The sequence below is a fragment of the Lontra canadensis genome, unplaced genomic scaffold, assembly GCF_010015895.1.
Source record: "Lontra canadensis isolate GAN:19392208 unplaced genomic scaffold, GSC_riverotter_1.0 scaffold12, whole genome shotgun sequence".
Lineage (NCBI taxonomy): Eukaryota > Metazoa > Chordata > Mammalia > Carnivora > Mustelidae > Lontra > Lontra canadensis.
This window is the reverse complement of record NW_022631006.1, coordinates 27,860,212-27,876,062: the sequence shown is the minus strand read 5'-3', so window position 1 is coordinate 27,876,062 and position 15,851 is coordinate 27,860,212. Positions and strand designations below refer to the sequence as shown.

Sequence of the window (15,851 nt, the reverse complement as noted above, 5' to 3'; positions counted from 1 at the left end):
ATTCAGAAAAGCAATGATGGATCCATGTTCTTTGCATTCTGAAAAGCATCCCAAGTGATTTTGAGGTAGGCAGTCTTCAAATCACACTTTGAAAAACACTTTATTCTGTATTTTAGTTACCTTATTTCAAAACAGGAAAATGAGTTTCATAAACACTTTCTCAAAATTCAAGGAAGTTCCTCCATTTAAAATCTATGGCTGCCTGTGCACTGACAATGACAAATTACCTACAAAAGCTCATAGTTCCCAGAAAACTGGTGACATTATTCACTCAAGTTTCATTAACATATCATGGAGGCATGTTTAGCCACTCCAGACAACAAAACTCCTAAAGTGCCAGCACAGGAGTCCACATCCATCCTCAAGGATCTGGCCAGAGCAAGACAGAGACCTGAGCAGACACTGGGAATGAGACAAGAGCCATGGGTACTTCTAAAAAGTCAGAAACACTTATTTCAGCATTTACAACAGGACTGGTTGGTTCTGTGCTAAACATGCTGTGTGTGTGTGTGTGTGTGTGTGTGTGTGTGTGTAATAATAGGACAAATACAGCATCCTCAGAAATCAGAGAAAAACTGAAGTAATAAAGGGAAGCCTAACCTAACCATGAGGACTGGATTAAGTTCCCTCTCCTATGCTCTCAGAGATTATTTTAATATTGATCATAACAATCATCTGATAGCATATTTTGTGACTATTTCCTTGCTTTTATTCCACTACAGAGAGAATGTCTGTTCTTAAATTCTCTATGTCCACTATAAGCTCTGTTCATGTAATGTGAAATACAGCTGGTGCTTGACATTAATTGAATAAAATGTATAAACAGAATTAGGCACATTTTGATAAAAAGTGGCTACATCTAAAGTCTATGAAATAAAAAATCAGTATTACACCAATAAGAAAAAAGGAAAGAAATCCTAAGGCAGATATGTTTCCTTTTAACTTCTCCTATTCTTCCATGTTAACCCACTACGAAGCACTGCAGAATCTGAAATGGTTATGACGGGATTCTTCTCCCTAAAGAATGCAGTCTCATTTGAAATGGAAGACACTAAAAACTAGCCCCTTCTCTGAGTCTTGTTCTCAGGAACTCTCTGGAAGCCCTCCATTTTGGCATTTTAATTAGGATGACCTGTAAAAAAGCACTCATCACCCCCTCCCTGAAACAACCACAACTTCTTTTCCCAGTCAGTTTTGGGACCAGACTGACCACAACTGCTGACTGACCCACACAACTCTGAAATCACTGCCCCATCCCTGACAGATGGTTGCCCAAGGTCGGGACAAAGTTCTGGAATCCAAAGTTCTCATTCCCTATTTGCATATGCTGTGACAACACCACAATACAGGCCCCAGCTACAGGGCCCCAGGAAGGAGAGCTATACCAGAAGCCTATCCTGAGAACACTCAAGATGGGCCATTATGTGGGGCCCATCAAGAAGGAGCCTTGCAGGAACATCACACAAAGAGGGGCACTGCAGGAGGACAACACCTGGGGCATGATCTTCCACAAGGCGACCCGGCCAGAACGAAGACGCGATCTGGATCTTCAACACGACCTGGCGCCGCCTCCACCCCAGCGTGCTGACGGCTCACCTACCTGATGGAGATCCAGCGTCCCCGACAAGTGGCCGGTGACACCTGTGGAGTCCGCAACAGGAAGCCGGCCATGCCTAACAGGAGTCTCCGCTGGCAAGCACACCCACGTTTGTCAGGAAGGCCTCTCTGCCCTTCAAGGAGCTGGTAAGACACACCTGAGGTCTCACAAAGGCAGCCAGGCCTGGCCCCAGTGTGTGCTCCACCAGTGGCCGACCCTGCCCCGAGGCCCTCTGACCAACACCAGCCACCTCAGCCCCGGTAGAGCAGCAGACACGCAAGCATGGAGGCCCAAAGGAAGGCACGCCAGCGCCGCACCACCTCCTGAACGCTTTATTGGCGGCCCTCCTGGCAGCCCCACCTCCCCCTGGCCGGGGCCCAGATTCCCTGCTGCGCCCACACCTGGCTCACGCCAGGCTCCACCACAGCCTGGAGCCCTTGCGTGTTCTTGCGGTGCAGACTGGGTGATGCTCTGGCAGACAGGTTTCTAGGACCCACTGCCTGCCTTAGCGCAATATTGACACCTGATGCTGTTTCTTTTGATGTTTATTTCAAGATTTCAGAGGCAACAGAAATGCCCTCCCAGCTGGGCCTTATTTGGCAGGAGGGAGGGGTCGGGGGTTGGGATAACCAACACTTCTTTCCCCTTTGTTCAGAGGGAAACTCAAAGGTCTCCGCAAAGTTTTAAAATAAAGGCATTAAGAGGGAAACATGAAATAGATTCCCATAGACATGATGTTCATTTATAATGGGATTTAACCTCTAAAGATACAATATGTTTTCTTCCTTTTTTATTTCAATGTATTCTAGCATGTTTATAAATAAAACTTTTCACTTTCAGATTTTAACCCTGCTTTTGCTCTCTTCAACAATATAAGAATAAGGTATCATTGTCCTAAAAGCTATGTTGGTATCCACTCTTTTTTTTTTTTTTAAATTTTATTCATTTAGTTGAGAGAGAGAGAGAGCATGAGAGAGGAGAAGGTCAGAGGGAGAAGCAGACTCCCCGCAGAGCTGGGAGCCCAATGTGGGACTTGATCCTGGGATTCCAGGATCATGCCCTGAGCCGAAGGCAGTGGCTTAACCAACTGAGCCACCCAGGCACCCTCCACACTTAGTTTTAATTGACATACAGCATTCTATTTAAGTATGTATTAGATTGATTCAATATTTTTATACTTTATGAAATGATCCCCTCAAGAAGTCTAGTTACTGTCAGCTTACAAAGTCATTACTATATTCTTGACTATATTCCCTATGCTGTGCATCACATCGCTGAGACTTATTTATTTTATAATTGAAGTTTGTGTCTTTTAATACCCTTCAACTACTTTGCCCATCTCCACCCTCCTCACATCTGACAACCACCAGTTTGTTCTCTGTATCTCTAAGACTTTTTCTCTTCAGTTTCTTTTGTTTTTTGTTATTTTTTTAGACTCCACATATAAAATCATATGGTATTTCTCTTTCTCTGACTTATTTCACTTACCATAATACCCTCTAGGTCCAGTCATTTTGTTTAAAGAGTAACATCTCATTCTTTTTTAATGTTTGAATAATATCTATATATCTTTATATCTCTCTCTATATATATTTAGGAAAGTTGGAAAGAACTCAAATACATGGAGGCTAAAGAGCACCCTACTAAAGAATGAATGAGTCAACCAGGAAATTAGAGAAGAATTAAAAAAAATTCATGGAAACAAATAAAAATGAAACCACAACTGTGCAAAATCTTTGGGATACAGCAAAGGTGTACACACACACACACCACTTCTTTATCCATTCATCTCCCCTTGGACACAGATTACTTCCATATACTGGCTATTGTAAATAATGCAGTAGTGAAAATAAAGTGGAGCTTTTAAACTCTTTAATTGTTCACATACAGGGTGTAATTGGTCATAAAATTCGACAACTCCAAAGTCTATAAAATCAAAACTCAGTATTATTGCAGTAGCAAGCAAGAGAACTCCTGAGAAATTTATCCCAAGGCAGTTTTCAATCTGTATTCTTCTAGTGTTCATGAAAATGCATGAGATTACAGTCATAAGAGAAAACAGAAGTACCTAGGAGCATGCTTCTCCTTATTGAAAAACTGTCCAAAATTATTGGAAGTTTCATTTGGTTGCTCAAGTAACCGAATCATTGCCCAATTCTCTCCTTTTGTTTGGTGTTTCAGAATCAACATACAAGAAAATTGAATTCTTTGACCATTAGTTTAGTTAATACAAAAGTTAACTCTTGCTTATAATAGTCTTTTTAGGATCCAAGGACATTTAAAAACTCAGCATAAGATTTGACTCTGTTATACTCAAACACACTTCCTAATAGATGACTTGCCAAGGGACAGAATCAGCACTGTAAGATATAATTTGATGTAGTGTTTATTTAAAGTCTATGCCCTAAATTTTATTATTTTCCTACTCCAATGCATTTTAAATCATTACACAGTAATCTCAATTTACACCATGAAATATTGAACCATAAAATAGCAATTTTCCCCATGTGACAATTAACTTCTGTAATTGAATTTCACTCGCATACATTCATTTATTTTCAATAAAAAGTTTAAGTATAGTACACATTTCCAGAAAAATGTATACTTTTAAATAAATAGGATTTTGAAACAGTATCATTTTCCTTCTCACCGACTTTCAAAACCAGGAGAAAGACTGATAGAGCATTTTATTCTCACACTTGCTTGCTTCTGCTGAATGTCTCATAGCTTGAATGGTTACAAACTGACAGTCTTGCTGTATTGAACTATGATTAGGAAATTAAAATTCATTTTCTATAAATACTGTAGACAATATAAGCTAGGGAGAGAAATCTGGTTTAACAAAGATAGAAAATTGCTAAGCCCATTCCAAAGTCAATGTGTGGGTTGAGTGTGTATGTAGATTATATCTGTTTACATAAAGTTATATTACATAGAAATTACTATATAATTCTACTACTATTAAATTATAATGCAGTTATATTATACTTACAAATTACATTTGTAATATAAAATATGATAAAATTAGCATACTGTGACATAAGTCTTATAAGGTAGTGATACTATAAAGTTATATGATAAAATTTTATTTGAAGCATAAAATTATATAGAGTAAAGCTATATACATGATTTTTGTTGTAATCCACAACTATTTCTCAGTAATATAACACAATACAAATTATATCAATAAAACATCAGAATGAAATCGTTATGCAGAATCCTTTTAAAGAAAGGATATCCCCTGAATGAGTAAGAACATGTAGGTCTCAGGAAAGGTGGAATTCAGTGATGTCATGTGTTGGTTACCCAGTTTCTTCATAGTGGTTTTCATCTCTTTATTCCTCATTGTGTAGATAAGGGGGTTCAAAAGTGGAGTAAAAACGGTTTAAAACACAGACAGGAGCTTGTCCACAGAGCCCTGACTGAAAGGCCACATGTAAATGAAAATGCAGAGCCCAAAGAAGAGTGTGAGTACCATGATTGTGTAAAGCAAGTAGAGAGTGCTTTGTATACCCCACCAGCAGCACGCTGTCAGACAGTGATGAGGATAACAGTGTAAGAGACCAAGAGAAACACAAAACAGTTCATGGACAGCAACCCACTGTCTGATATCATACGTATACCTAAGGTGTCTATGCAGGCAAGCTTGATCATGAGAGGAAGGTATGAAGAAGCTGTCCACCTCATTGGGGCCACAGTAAGGTAAATTCACAGTAAAGGCTACTTGACTGATGGAGTGCACAAATCCAATGACCCATGAAACCAACACCAGCCCCATGCAAATCTGCCGGCTCATCATGGTCATGTAATGCAAAGGTTTGCATATAGCCACATATCTGTCATAGGCCATGGAAACCAGAAGTACCAGCTCAGTCCCACCAATAAATTGAAAGAAGATTTGAGCCATACATCCTCCAAAGAAGATGAGCTTTTGATCACTAAGAAAGTCCCTGATCATCTTGGGGGTGGCAAATGAGGCTAGCCATATATCTAAGAAAGATAGATTTCCCAGCAGGAAGTACATAGGAGAGGAGTGCAAGTGGGGGTCAGAAATTACAGTGACCACAATGATGAGGTTACCCAGCACAGTAGCCACATAGATCCCAGAGAAAAATATAAAGAAAAAATGCTGGAGGTGCTGTGAAGTGCAGAGTCCATACAACACAAATTCTGACACAAGGCATAATTCTGCAGCTCCATTATCTCAAGTTTCAGATTGTGTCCTGAATCTATATAAAGAAAGGAGGTGGACATGAAAGGGCCTGCCAACTACCTGGCCCATGAAAATGATCACCTAATTTTATCTGAATGTAGTTTTAATTTGAAAGACAAAATATAAAATACAATATAGGAATGATTAAATCCAAGTCCAACAATAGAGTTTGCTTGTCTCCCATGTAAAGCCTGCTTAAAATCTTCCTGTTTTTATTTTTTAAAGCTATTTATTAGGATAAAATGTACCTACCTACCAAAATCCACCCATTTTAAGTGTGAAACATAATGATTTTTAAACAAATTTATGGAGTTATGCAGCCTTCTCCACAATGCTTGCTTTGAAACCTAGACAATCCAGGGACTTGAGGGACTTCTGGTAGTAGTAGAAGTAGTGAAACTACCTTATCTTCTGTATTCATTTGCTTATTCACATGCTCACTCATTCAGACCATGTCTATGTAACACTGACAGTTCCCATTCTCAATTTAGTTAATAAAGCAATCAGTATAAAAGAAAATAAATCAATTAATCTAAGGTTTATACAATGCCCTCGATCCCACATTTTATTACAGCTCTTGTCATCTCTATTGATCAGTTGGGTTTGGGATTAAAAGGCCAATGATCCAACTCATTTGTAGACTTCCTGTGTATAAACTACTTATGACAAGATTTTAGAATGGCTTCAATGAAAGAAATATTTTCAAGATCTTTCAACAAGGACCACAGCATAAAACTATGCAATAATTGGGGAGAGGCATAGCTTTCACAGTATACATGAGTATTGATAAGTTCAGCATTTGAGTAAGAATGTAGTTCTGAACTTCCAGAAGAACTGGGTTAGGATGGATAGGTCTCATTATCAGTTTATCATGAGTAATGAGGTGGTACTTAAGTCCTCTCACTAAGAGGAAGATACTGTATAAGCGTTTTGATAAAGACACTAACAGAATTCTTCATGAGTAATTTCACAAATGATGCAGAACTGTCCTTTGTATGAACTTTTATTATATTGGCCCTTTATAAAATTGAAGACTATAACATGAAATAATAGTTTGGTAAGGCCTATTATGTGCAGCTAAAGTTACATGATCCAGATCTGAAATATTCTAATGATGTAAACATGGCACTGTGATAGAATTTTAAAATCTAGAAGAATTCATGGTTATTAGATCTGTTCTAATCTCCTCAAATAACACCAGTCTCAATCAGGTTTTTGTGGATAACAGGGACTCAGACTCTTTTGTTCCTCTTGAAGTTTTCTAGTGAAGTATATTAAAAGATTTAATTGCAAGACTTTTTAGGAATAGGTGTTACCCCTCTTTAGAATGGGCTTATACATCTGATGTTAAACATTGCTGTGGACAAGATGGAAATAATCACAATTCAGAATCTCTTCACAAGTTTTCTTAGATGACACTAACACCAGCTAGCATACATAATTCAGACCATAATGGGTATTCTTTTATTGGTATACTTTTGCTCTGTGGCTATGAAAATTTTCACATGAAAGCATAAAACATAACTGGATTTCAGTTAGTGTGTTCTAGAGATTAGGTGAGTGAAAAGTCAAAATAATCAAATGGAAAATTCAGAAAAAAATGTTTAACTTGCTATTGAAGTAAAGATGCTCTGGAATTAGATATTGGTGACAGTTGCACAATTTTGTAAATGTACTAAAAACCATTGACTTGTATACTGGAAATGAGTGACCTTTATGGTATGTAAATTATACGTCAATAAAGCTCTTTTAAAAATGGGTGCTAAAAGAAGAGGAATAAATGAACTTAAATAGGGTTCTGATTTCAGAGAACACTTTATCATTTACAAAGGCATTTAAAGATTATAAATGTTAAATTTATAATCAGAAACAAATGAGGTTGATTTTGTATACCTACAAATGCTACTTAGGAAACAAATATAACAATGACAAAATTGATTTTAACTGACAAGTTAGTATTATTTCGTCCAACAATTTCAATGTAAAAAATAATGAATGAATTAGTCTCTGGTTGATTTGTATGTTCAGACACACATTCACTAAATGTCTATCAAAGGCTATTTACTACCCGGAGTTAGATGCTCACTGCTGGTGCTGCCAATCCCTCAACCTGTATTTCAAATCTACTATACCTGAACAGAACTTCTGAAAACATACATTTTTTTTTTATTCTATAGAGGATTTGATAAGCTCTTTCTGCTCCTCCTAGAAAATAATTCCAGAAAAGCACCACTTTAAGAAGTTAGAGGACTTCAGATTTGAGTCTTCTTTGGACTTTAGATATAAGTATCTATATCCTCTCTCCCATCAAATTAATAATCCCTTAAAGATGGGACATTGATGGACAATTACCAGAATGGAGCTTAGGGAATAAACTATCTACAAGTGGAAATTTGTGCTATTAAGTCATGTTCATTTACTCATGTGACAAAGGAAGAAAGATTTTAAAGATGTCAGATTCTATGAACCAGGTACAATTATTTTAATAGCTTAAGCAGGATAATATGTATATGTATGCAGTTAATACACCAAAAAATGTGCCTTTCCTTTAGATAATAAAATTAACGTCACATTTGTTTTAAAGATTTTATTTATTTATTAGAGAGAGAGAGTACAATTAGGGGGAAGCAGCAGGAAGAGGGAGAAGCAGGCTCCCCACTGAGCAGGGAGCCCAACACAGCTCCATCCCAGGACCCTGCGAACATGACCTGAGCCAAAGGCAGACACTTAACCAACTGAGTCACCGAGGCATCCCAACAAGTTATATTTTAAAATATACTGAAAATCTGCCAATGTTGCATATTATTTTATGTAACTTTGATCAAGCACAATACTTTGGAACATCACATTGGTATATGCAAAGATATTTGCTTTCTTCAGATTCATATAGTCATGAATAATGAAATCTCCTAGTGTCTGGGCTACTTTGCACATTATTTATAATTGTTATCCACTTACCTCACCAAATCATTTTAAGTTAATTCAGGATCTTCTGCTAAAGTCTGCATGCTAATTACAAATATTTTGGATGTTCTGATGAATTATAATCATATTTACAACTATTCACATGACATCAATTCCATATTAGGTATATAAGCACAACTGCATTTATAAGACATTTCACTGCCAATTCAGTATCTGGGTATAGTATAAAGTATCACCTTTTATCTTGGCTTCAGATAGTTATATTTCACTTAAAAGGAATCACAAAATCTTTCTAAGTTTGTTTCTCTACTTAAAGCACACAAATTATAAACGATAAAGAAAAAGTGTAGAAGTAAACTTTGTAAATCAATGTCACTTGTTTTTGATATTTTAAAAACTTTATTTAGGTACAAATACACTATGCTGACCCAAGAATAATAGAGAAGCTTATGACAGCTAAAACAAGTGAATATTTGCATGGAGGTAGGGAAATGTTGCCTAAATATGATGACTTATTTTATATGTCAATTTGGGAGAGTGTTTTTGGATGAAATTAACATTGAATGAAATGAACTCTAAATAAAATGTGTTTTCCTCCATAAGGTAGGTGCCTTATCCAATCAGCTGAAGGCCTGAACAGACCAAAAACACTCACCTTCCCCAGCAAGAAAGAACTCTCCAGTACATGGTCTTTGATTTCATCTGTACCATCAGTTCTCCTGGGACTCTAGCCTTCCAGTCCAACAGTAGAGTTCAGATTTGCATGCTCTGAAAAACACATGAGCCATTCCTTATAATAAATATCTCTCTTTCTATGTCTCTGTCTTTGTCTGTCCCTGTCCTCTTCTCTTCCCTGAAAACCCTGACTTATACCGTATATATCAAGCTAGTAATAGAAAAATTCAGAAAGCAAAATAACAATATACAAAAATATGTAAACATTTTTAAAACCTTTGTATTTTCGGAAGCACCGCAATAAAACGTAAATCCAACTATAAGCTTGTAAACTCAATTTCCAATCCTATGACCCACAAAATCACTACAGAGAGTTGTGCAGACTTTAAGTGTTCAAGGCCAACTGGCCAACGGGTCAGTTAGGGCTGACATCCACCCTGTGATGCACCCATCCAAGAAACAATATATGCTAACTAGGCATGGGTTTGTCCCTTAGAAGTCCTTTTTCCTAATTCACATAAAGTTCCATTGTGATTATTTTAGCCCTATGACAAAGCCTTAATATCCTTAATATAGAAAAAGTATTTATAAATCAGTAAGTGAAGGAAAGCTGAAGGGAAAGAAGAGGAAAGAATTTAGGAAAATTATTTTTTAAAAGGAGGAGGACAAATAGGCCAATGAGCATTAAAAAGTTATCCTCAATAAGCAAAACTTAACAAGGCATACTTTTATCCACACATCAGATTTGGAATAAATACATCAAACTCATAGTCAGGTCTCATGAAAATCCATAATTTTGAAATAAAAGTAACAATACAAATTTAAATAACACCTGACATCTCTTGAGGACTTCCTCTATGCCGGTGCTATGTCAGGTTGATTCTTTCAATTAATCTTCACAACAGTCTAATGAGAGAAACACCATCATTACCGGTTTATAAATGAGGAGACTGAGGCTTATGTATCTGGACACACACTGCCAGTAGCAGAGTTGATGTTCTAACCAGGTGCATGGGCTCTAGAATCTATATTCTTAAGCTGTGTAAGGCCACCTCCCTCACTGTTAAGAGGAATGTAATTCAGTGCAACTTTTAGATAGACACTTGGGAAATATAAATCAGGCTCCCTGAAAAATACCAATAGACCTCTATCCAGTATTTCTGTGATATAAAATGTCTATGATAGAGTTGGGTTAATATATGAAAAATATAGCCATTTCATTTTGCCCAAATACATGAAATGAATTAATGATCGGTGTGACAGAATATAATAATAAAAATAACATTTTCAACACATATTTCAATATATTAAGAAAAACTCATGGTGTTTTGTTTTTTAAAAAAAGGACATCAAACTATACATGTAGTTTACATTCTCCAAAGCATTGGTGAATGAAATTGACCATTGTCTCCCTCACAGTATTTACATTCTCACAGAAAATGCAGATACATAAACAAAAAGAAGATGGTAATTTACAATAAGGCTATGGAAAAAATCAAGCAGGATAAGAGATAGTGGGAATGCCAGAGTTTTCTTTTTAAATGGGATGTTAAGAATAGGTTTCACTGAGAAGGCGACTTTTGACCAAAGACTTAAAGGAGGACATGGGAGCATCCATGTGTACATCTGGGGAAAGCAAAACACAGAGAGAACAGCCAGTGCAGAGAACTCAGGTGGCTGCTGCCTGAGGTTGTTAAACAACTCCTGGGACTGAAGTGGAGTAAGATGGAGAGTGGTTGGGATGATAAGCAATTGTGGGTAGGGCATAAGTCCTATAGGGCCCTGTAAGACACTACCAGCACATGGCTTTCTCTTCTGAGTGAAGTGGTGAGTGTGAGTTTTGAGTAGTGGACAGGTGTTAGAACAGCTCTAACTGCTCCTGTTGGAAAACACCAGGATGGAAGCTAGGAGGCCAGAGAAGGAGCAAGTTCACTAATTCAGACCAGCTCTGATGACGGCTCATTCCACAAACGTACACCATAAGACAGAAGCAGTCAGACTCCAGATACATTCTGAAATTAGAGCTAACAGGACTTGCTGAAGATTATTATAGGTTGTAATTATAATAGAGAAGTCAAACATGATTCCAAGGATTGTAGCCTAAGAAACTCCAAGGATAAAGTTGCCATTATATAAGATCATAAATACCGTATTTGTAGACAGATTGGGAGGAAAACTGAAAGGGTAAATTTGAATATATTTTATATACATATATAAAACACATATAAACATTATATATACAAATATATGTATGTGTATAACTTCTATGCTACTTTCTATGGTGCCCCACAGATCTCTAAATCCCAGTTCTTTACTCTGGATTCAGTTTTTCTTTCTGTTCCTCAGACTGGAGAATCTCAATCAACTGTCCTCAAGTTCACTGATACTTGCTTCTAACAACCAAAACCGCAGTTGAGCCCTCCTAGAGAATGTTTCGTTTCTGTTACTGTACTTCTTTTCTATAATTTCTACTTTTTATTTTTTCCATCTCTTTATTAACGATATTCCCTATCATTCTTCTGCTTCAGTAGCCTTCACCCATATGATACAATGTAAGCAAAATACCAGGCCACAATCAAGCCTGTCTTCTTATAGCAGATCTTATTTTCCAAAGATGTTTAAAATCAAAATCTTCCATTCTACATATTCTTCTATACTATGACCATGTCTCCCCTTGTCAGGATTTACAGTAGATATGCCAGACAAATATTTGAGTGAAGAAGCCATCTTGAAAATGGGTCCTGCAAGTCCCAGGTGAGTTCAACTCTAAATTATGCTAACATGCATATTATAAAAACATTAAGATTGCATATTAAATCTTCCCATTTATTACAAACATACCAGGTAATAAAGTAAATAGTTAAGGTTTTAGCCACATTACGTTTATTTAGTACACTAATGATTTAAATATGAAGAAAAGAAGATACATTCCTTCTACCAAGAAATGATTGCCCATAACACATGGTATCCCTCTTCTAGTCCTTTCCCTCTAAGTGCAGTGTGTGTGTGTGTGACAGGGTGGGGAAGGGAGGGTTCCACAGCTAGGTTCTTGTTCTGCCTGAGGTACCCACAGTGGACATGCACTGCTGCTCCTGTCCCCTTGGACATTTTCAGTGACCACACATCATTTACTCAGCAGCACCAACTATTAAACAATTGGACATTTTTAATTATTTGAGTCTCATAAAGTGAAGAGTACATCTTTGCCATAAATCTCTTTTTCTTTAGGACTGATTCCTATAAGCACAATTTCTGGAACACACTTTACTCACATTGTTGGGAGTATTGGCTGCAGGATCCTCTATCTATGCTCTCTTTATTTAAAAGGAGCCTTGTTCAGGAAAGGAGGGACCTCAGAGATGACAGATGAGCCCCGAAATGATGAGGAGGACAAACAAGCAGGGAGACCATCAGGGTACCTGGGAGTGACCTATGGAGCAGGGAAGAGCCTGCCTATACCCACCTCATGGGTCCTCCCCTGACAAGCATCCTTGCACCATGTCCTGGAACAACCTCATCCAGGTCCCATCCCAGGACACACCCCAGACACTCCAGGCCCTCCTGCTCCTTAACTCAGCTTCTAACTAGAGCAACCAGGCCCTCTTTCCAGGCCAAGAGAGGGGTGTTGGCTGGGCCACACCTGTCTGCTTGCTCCCTGTCCATCCTGGTTGGGCCCTTTCTTCTCAAGAAGGAACCTCTAATGGTAGCACAGGTCAGGGCATTACAGACATGACCTGAATGTGTTCATCCAAATGTACATTTAATGGCAACAGCAAGAACCACTTGAACCTCCATGAGCAAGAGAGAGCTTTACAAAGCACATTGGGTGCTCATGGAAGCTGCAGGATGGACAGAGCCTCAGCCAGGGGTTTTGGCACTGAGTGTAGTCCCTCCACACCCTTTAGGCTCTTCCAGCAGTGACCACCCCCCGCTCCTGCCAGCCCCAACCTTGATATCCCTCAAGTTCAGTTTTTGTGAGAGAGAGGGCTATGTTTTCTGCTCAAGACATAAGTGAAGAGAAGGAAGAGACCCCTCTCCTCTCAAAAGTCAGCTGAGGGGGAGTCCACTTGATCTGAAGCTGTAAGAGAGGCCATGCTCAGCCATCCCTGTCAACTCTGCCATAAGATGAAGCCCCCCAGGCAGAGAAAATAGATCATCAGAGAGAGGACATTTTGGGCTCTCCCTGCAAGAGAGAGAAACACCACTGAACAGGGATGAGGTGAGAGAGGAGAGCTCCAAGCACTGTTATGGGCTGCAGCGCAGCCATATTGGTCAAGGACACAGGTTCTGTGTGGGTTTGTAGCAAGTGGCCAAGCTTCATCCTATCAATGTTTCCATCAAAAACCATGTTCACCTTCATAAAATACTTTTGACACCAACCACCAAAAGGCACTAGGATCCTGACAGCCAAGGAGCCCTAAGATGCTCAGTACTAATGATTACACAGTGGGAAGAGAGGGGCAACAGGCATGATGGAGCTGAGGGCAGCTCACTTTGCCTGCTTTGGAGGGAAATAGTCCTGGTCCCCGGGCATCCCAACATTGGGTCCGAAGAATAGCCAAAATTTCAGGGACCTATGGAGTACTGGTCTCAACACTGAGGATTATCCAGGGGCCACAGACACAAGCTCTGAGTGATGTCGAGTTCCAGGGCTGGTGTGCATCTGATGGGTGAGAACCAGTGTTGTGGGAACCCAGCTGAAGGACAGGTCACCCATACTGGAGGTGATGAAGGCTTTCTGGAAGGACAATGGAGTCAGAGGAAGCAAAGATTGACAGGCTGAGAGGAAAGAGTATGGCAGAGACCCAGAGCCCATGGCAGTAGTGGGCTCACAGTGGGCTACCTTAAGCAGGTACACCTAAGGATTACTGAGTGTCTTTTGGGAACATGGATCATGTCACTCAATCCCTGTAGTAATTCCATCAGGAAGGCCGAAGTGCTGTCCCTGTTTGACTAACAAGGAAACTGAGGCTTTAAGAAACAGCCCCTTCCTTTTCCCACACTGAAACAGAGGAAGGAGTTGAACCCAGACTTGCTACCCCTGTGGGCCCCACCTGATATGAAGGCTGCCTCCAGATGCTGCCGAAGGGACTTCTCAACTCTTGGGTTACATGAAACTTTGTTACTGGTACCCAGGGAGAAATCTCCTTCTGCCCAGATAAAGGTTGGCTGGTAGGGAGAACCCAAGGCCTGCCATCATCAGGCAACAGACCCTGGCCAAGTCCCCATTGTAAGGGGCACCACTGCCCCCAGAGTTCAGTGAGATTTGGGGGCTTGGACGTGGAGCAGTTGGGTTTGGACATGGAGCAATTGCACACCTCTGAGTTCCAGGGAGGAGCCGTGTGGATGGAGTACAGAGTCCAGTGGCAGCAGGATAGCAGTTCTAGGCCCTGCTTAGCCTCCTTGTAGCTGGGTGACCCGAGGCAGGGCTCTGAACCTCTGGACCCCATCTCTGAATTGGAGAATGTAACCAGTGCCACTGAGTGGGTTGTGGGAAGCAATGACTTGTACAGTTCCTGCCTGGTGCCTGGAGCACATGGGGAACCAAGTGGAAAGGCAGTCATGTTGGTGACCAATTTATCCTTATAGCTGTTTTTCCACTTGTTGATTTTGGTGTCATCCTTAAGAAACAGATGCCAAACCTAAGGTCAGGAAGATTTCTTCTTCTGGATTTCTTCTGTGAGATTTATAGTTTAGCTCTTCAACTTAGCTCTTTGATCCTTTTAGGGTTCATTTTCTGTCTCATATGAGGTGAGAGTCTACCTTCATTCAGACATTTATAATTTTATGTATCTGCATGTGTAAGAAGGGACATCTGTGAGTCCGTGTGGTACCATAGGTTGTTACCTGTAGGGAACTGTCAATAGGTCCCAAAGAAATGGAAGAATAAATAATCCTTAAGGCATTTCATTAAAATTGTAAAGCAAGCTCTTACGGAGATGAACTTGCATCTTCTGTTCAGGTGGAGAAAGGTCCTTGTCACGAGCCCTCTGGTGGCCACAGGAGACATTGCAGGAGTGCTGCGGTGCTCCCAGATCCCTCCGCAAAAGAAGCCACATTCAACCCAGAACATCTTCAAGGAAAACAAGGCAGATCAAAAACGATTCTGTGGAGCATAACAAATAACATGGAGGACATGGGGAGATGGAGAGGAGAAGGGAGTTGAGGGAAATTGGAAGGGGAGATGAGCCATGAGAGACTATGGACTCTGAAAAACAATCTGAGAGTTTTGAAGGGGCGGGGGGTGGGAAGTTGGGGAAGCCAGGTGGTGGGTATTATGGAGGGCACGTATTGCATGGAGCACTGGGTGTGGTGCATAAACAGTGAATTCTGTTACACTGAAAATAAATAAATAAATAAAACGATTCTGTAAAATTCAATGTTTTTTTTCTTGGGGGGGGTGGTGTCTTCTAGGAAATCTACAAAAACACCAGGCCTCTC

General features: G+C 39.6%; 1 protein-coding gene across 1 annotated transcript; it reads right to left on the bottom strand.

Moving 5' to 3' along the window:
* Positions 1 to 5,128: 5,128 nt before the first annotated feature.
* Positions 5,129 to 13,758, bottom strand: LOC116867447 (olfactory receptor 4K14-like). The gene is given in 3 exon segments (XM_032857080.1): positions 5,129 to 5,261; positions 5,263 to 5,735; positions 13,654 to 13,758. Coding segments are annotated over 3 exon segments (711 nt in total).
* Positions 13,759 to 15,851: the final 2,093 nt, after the last annotated feature.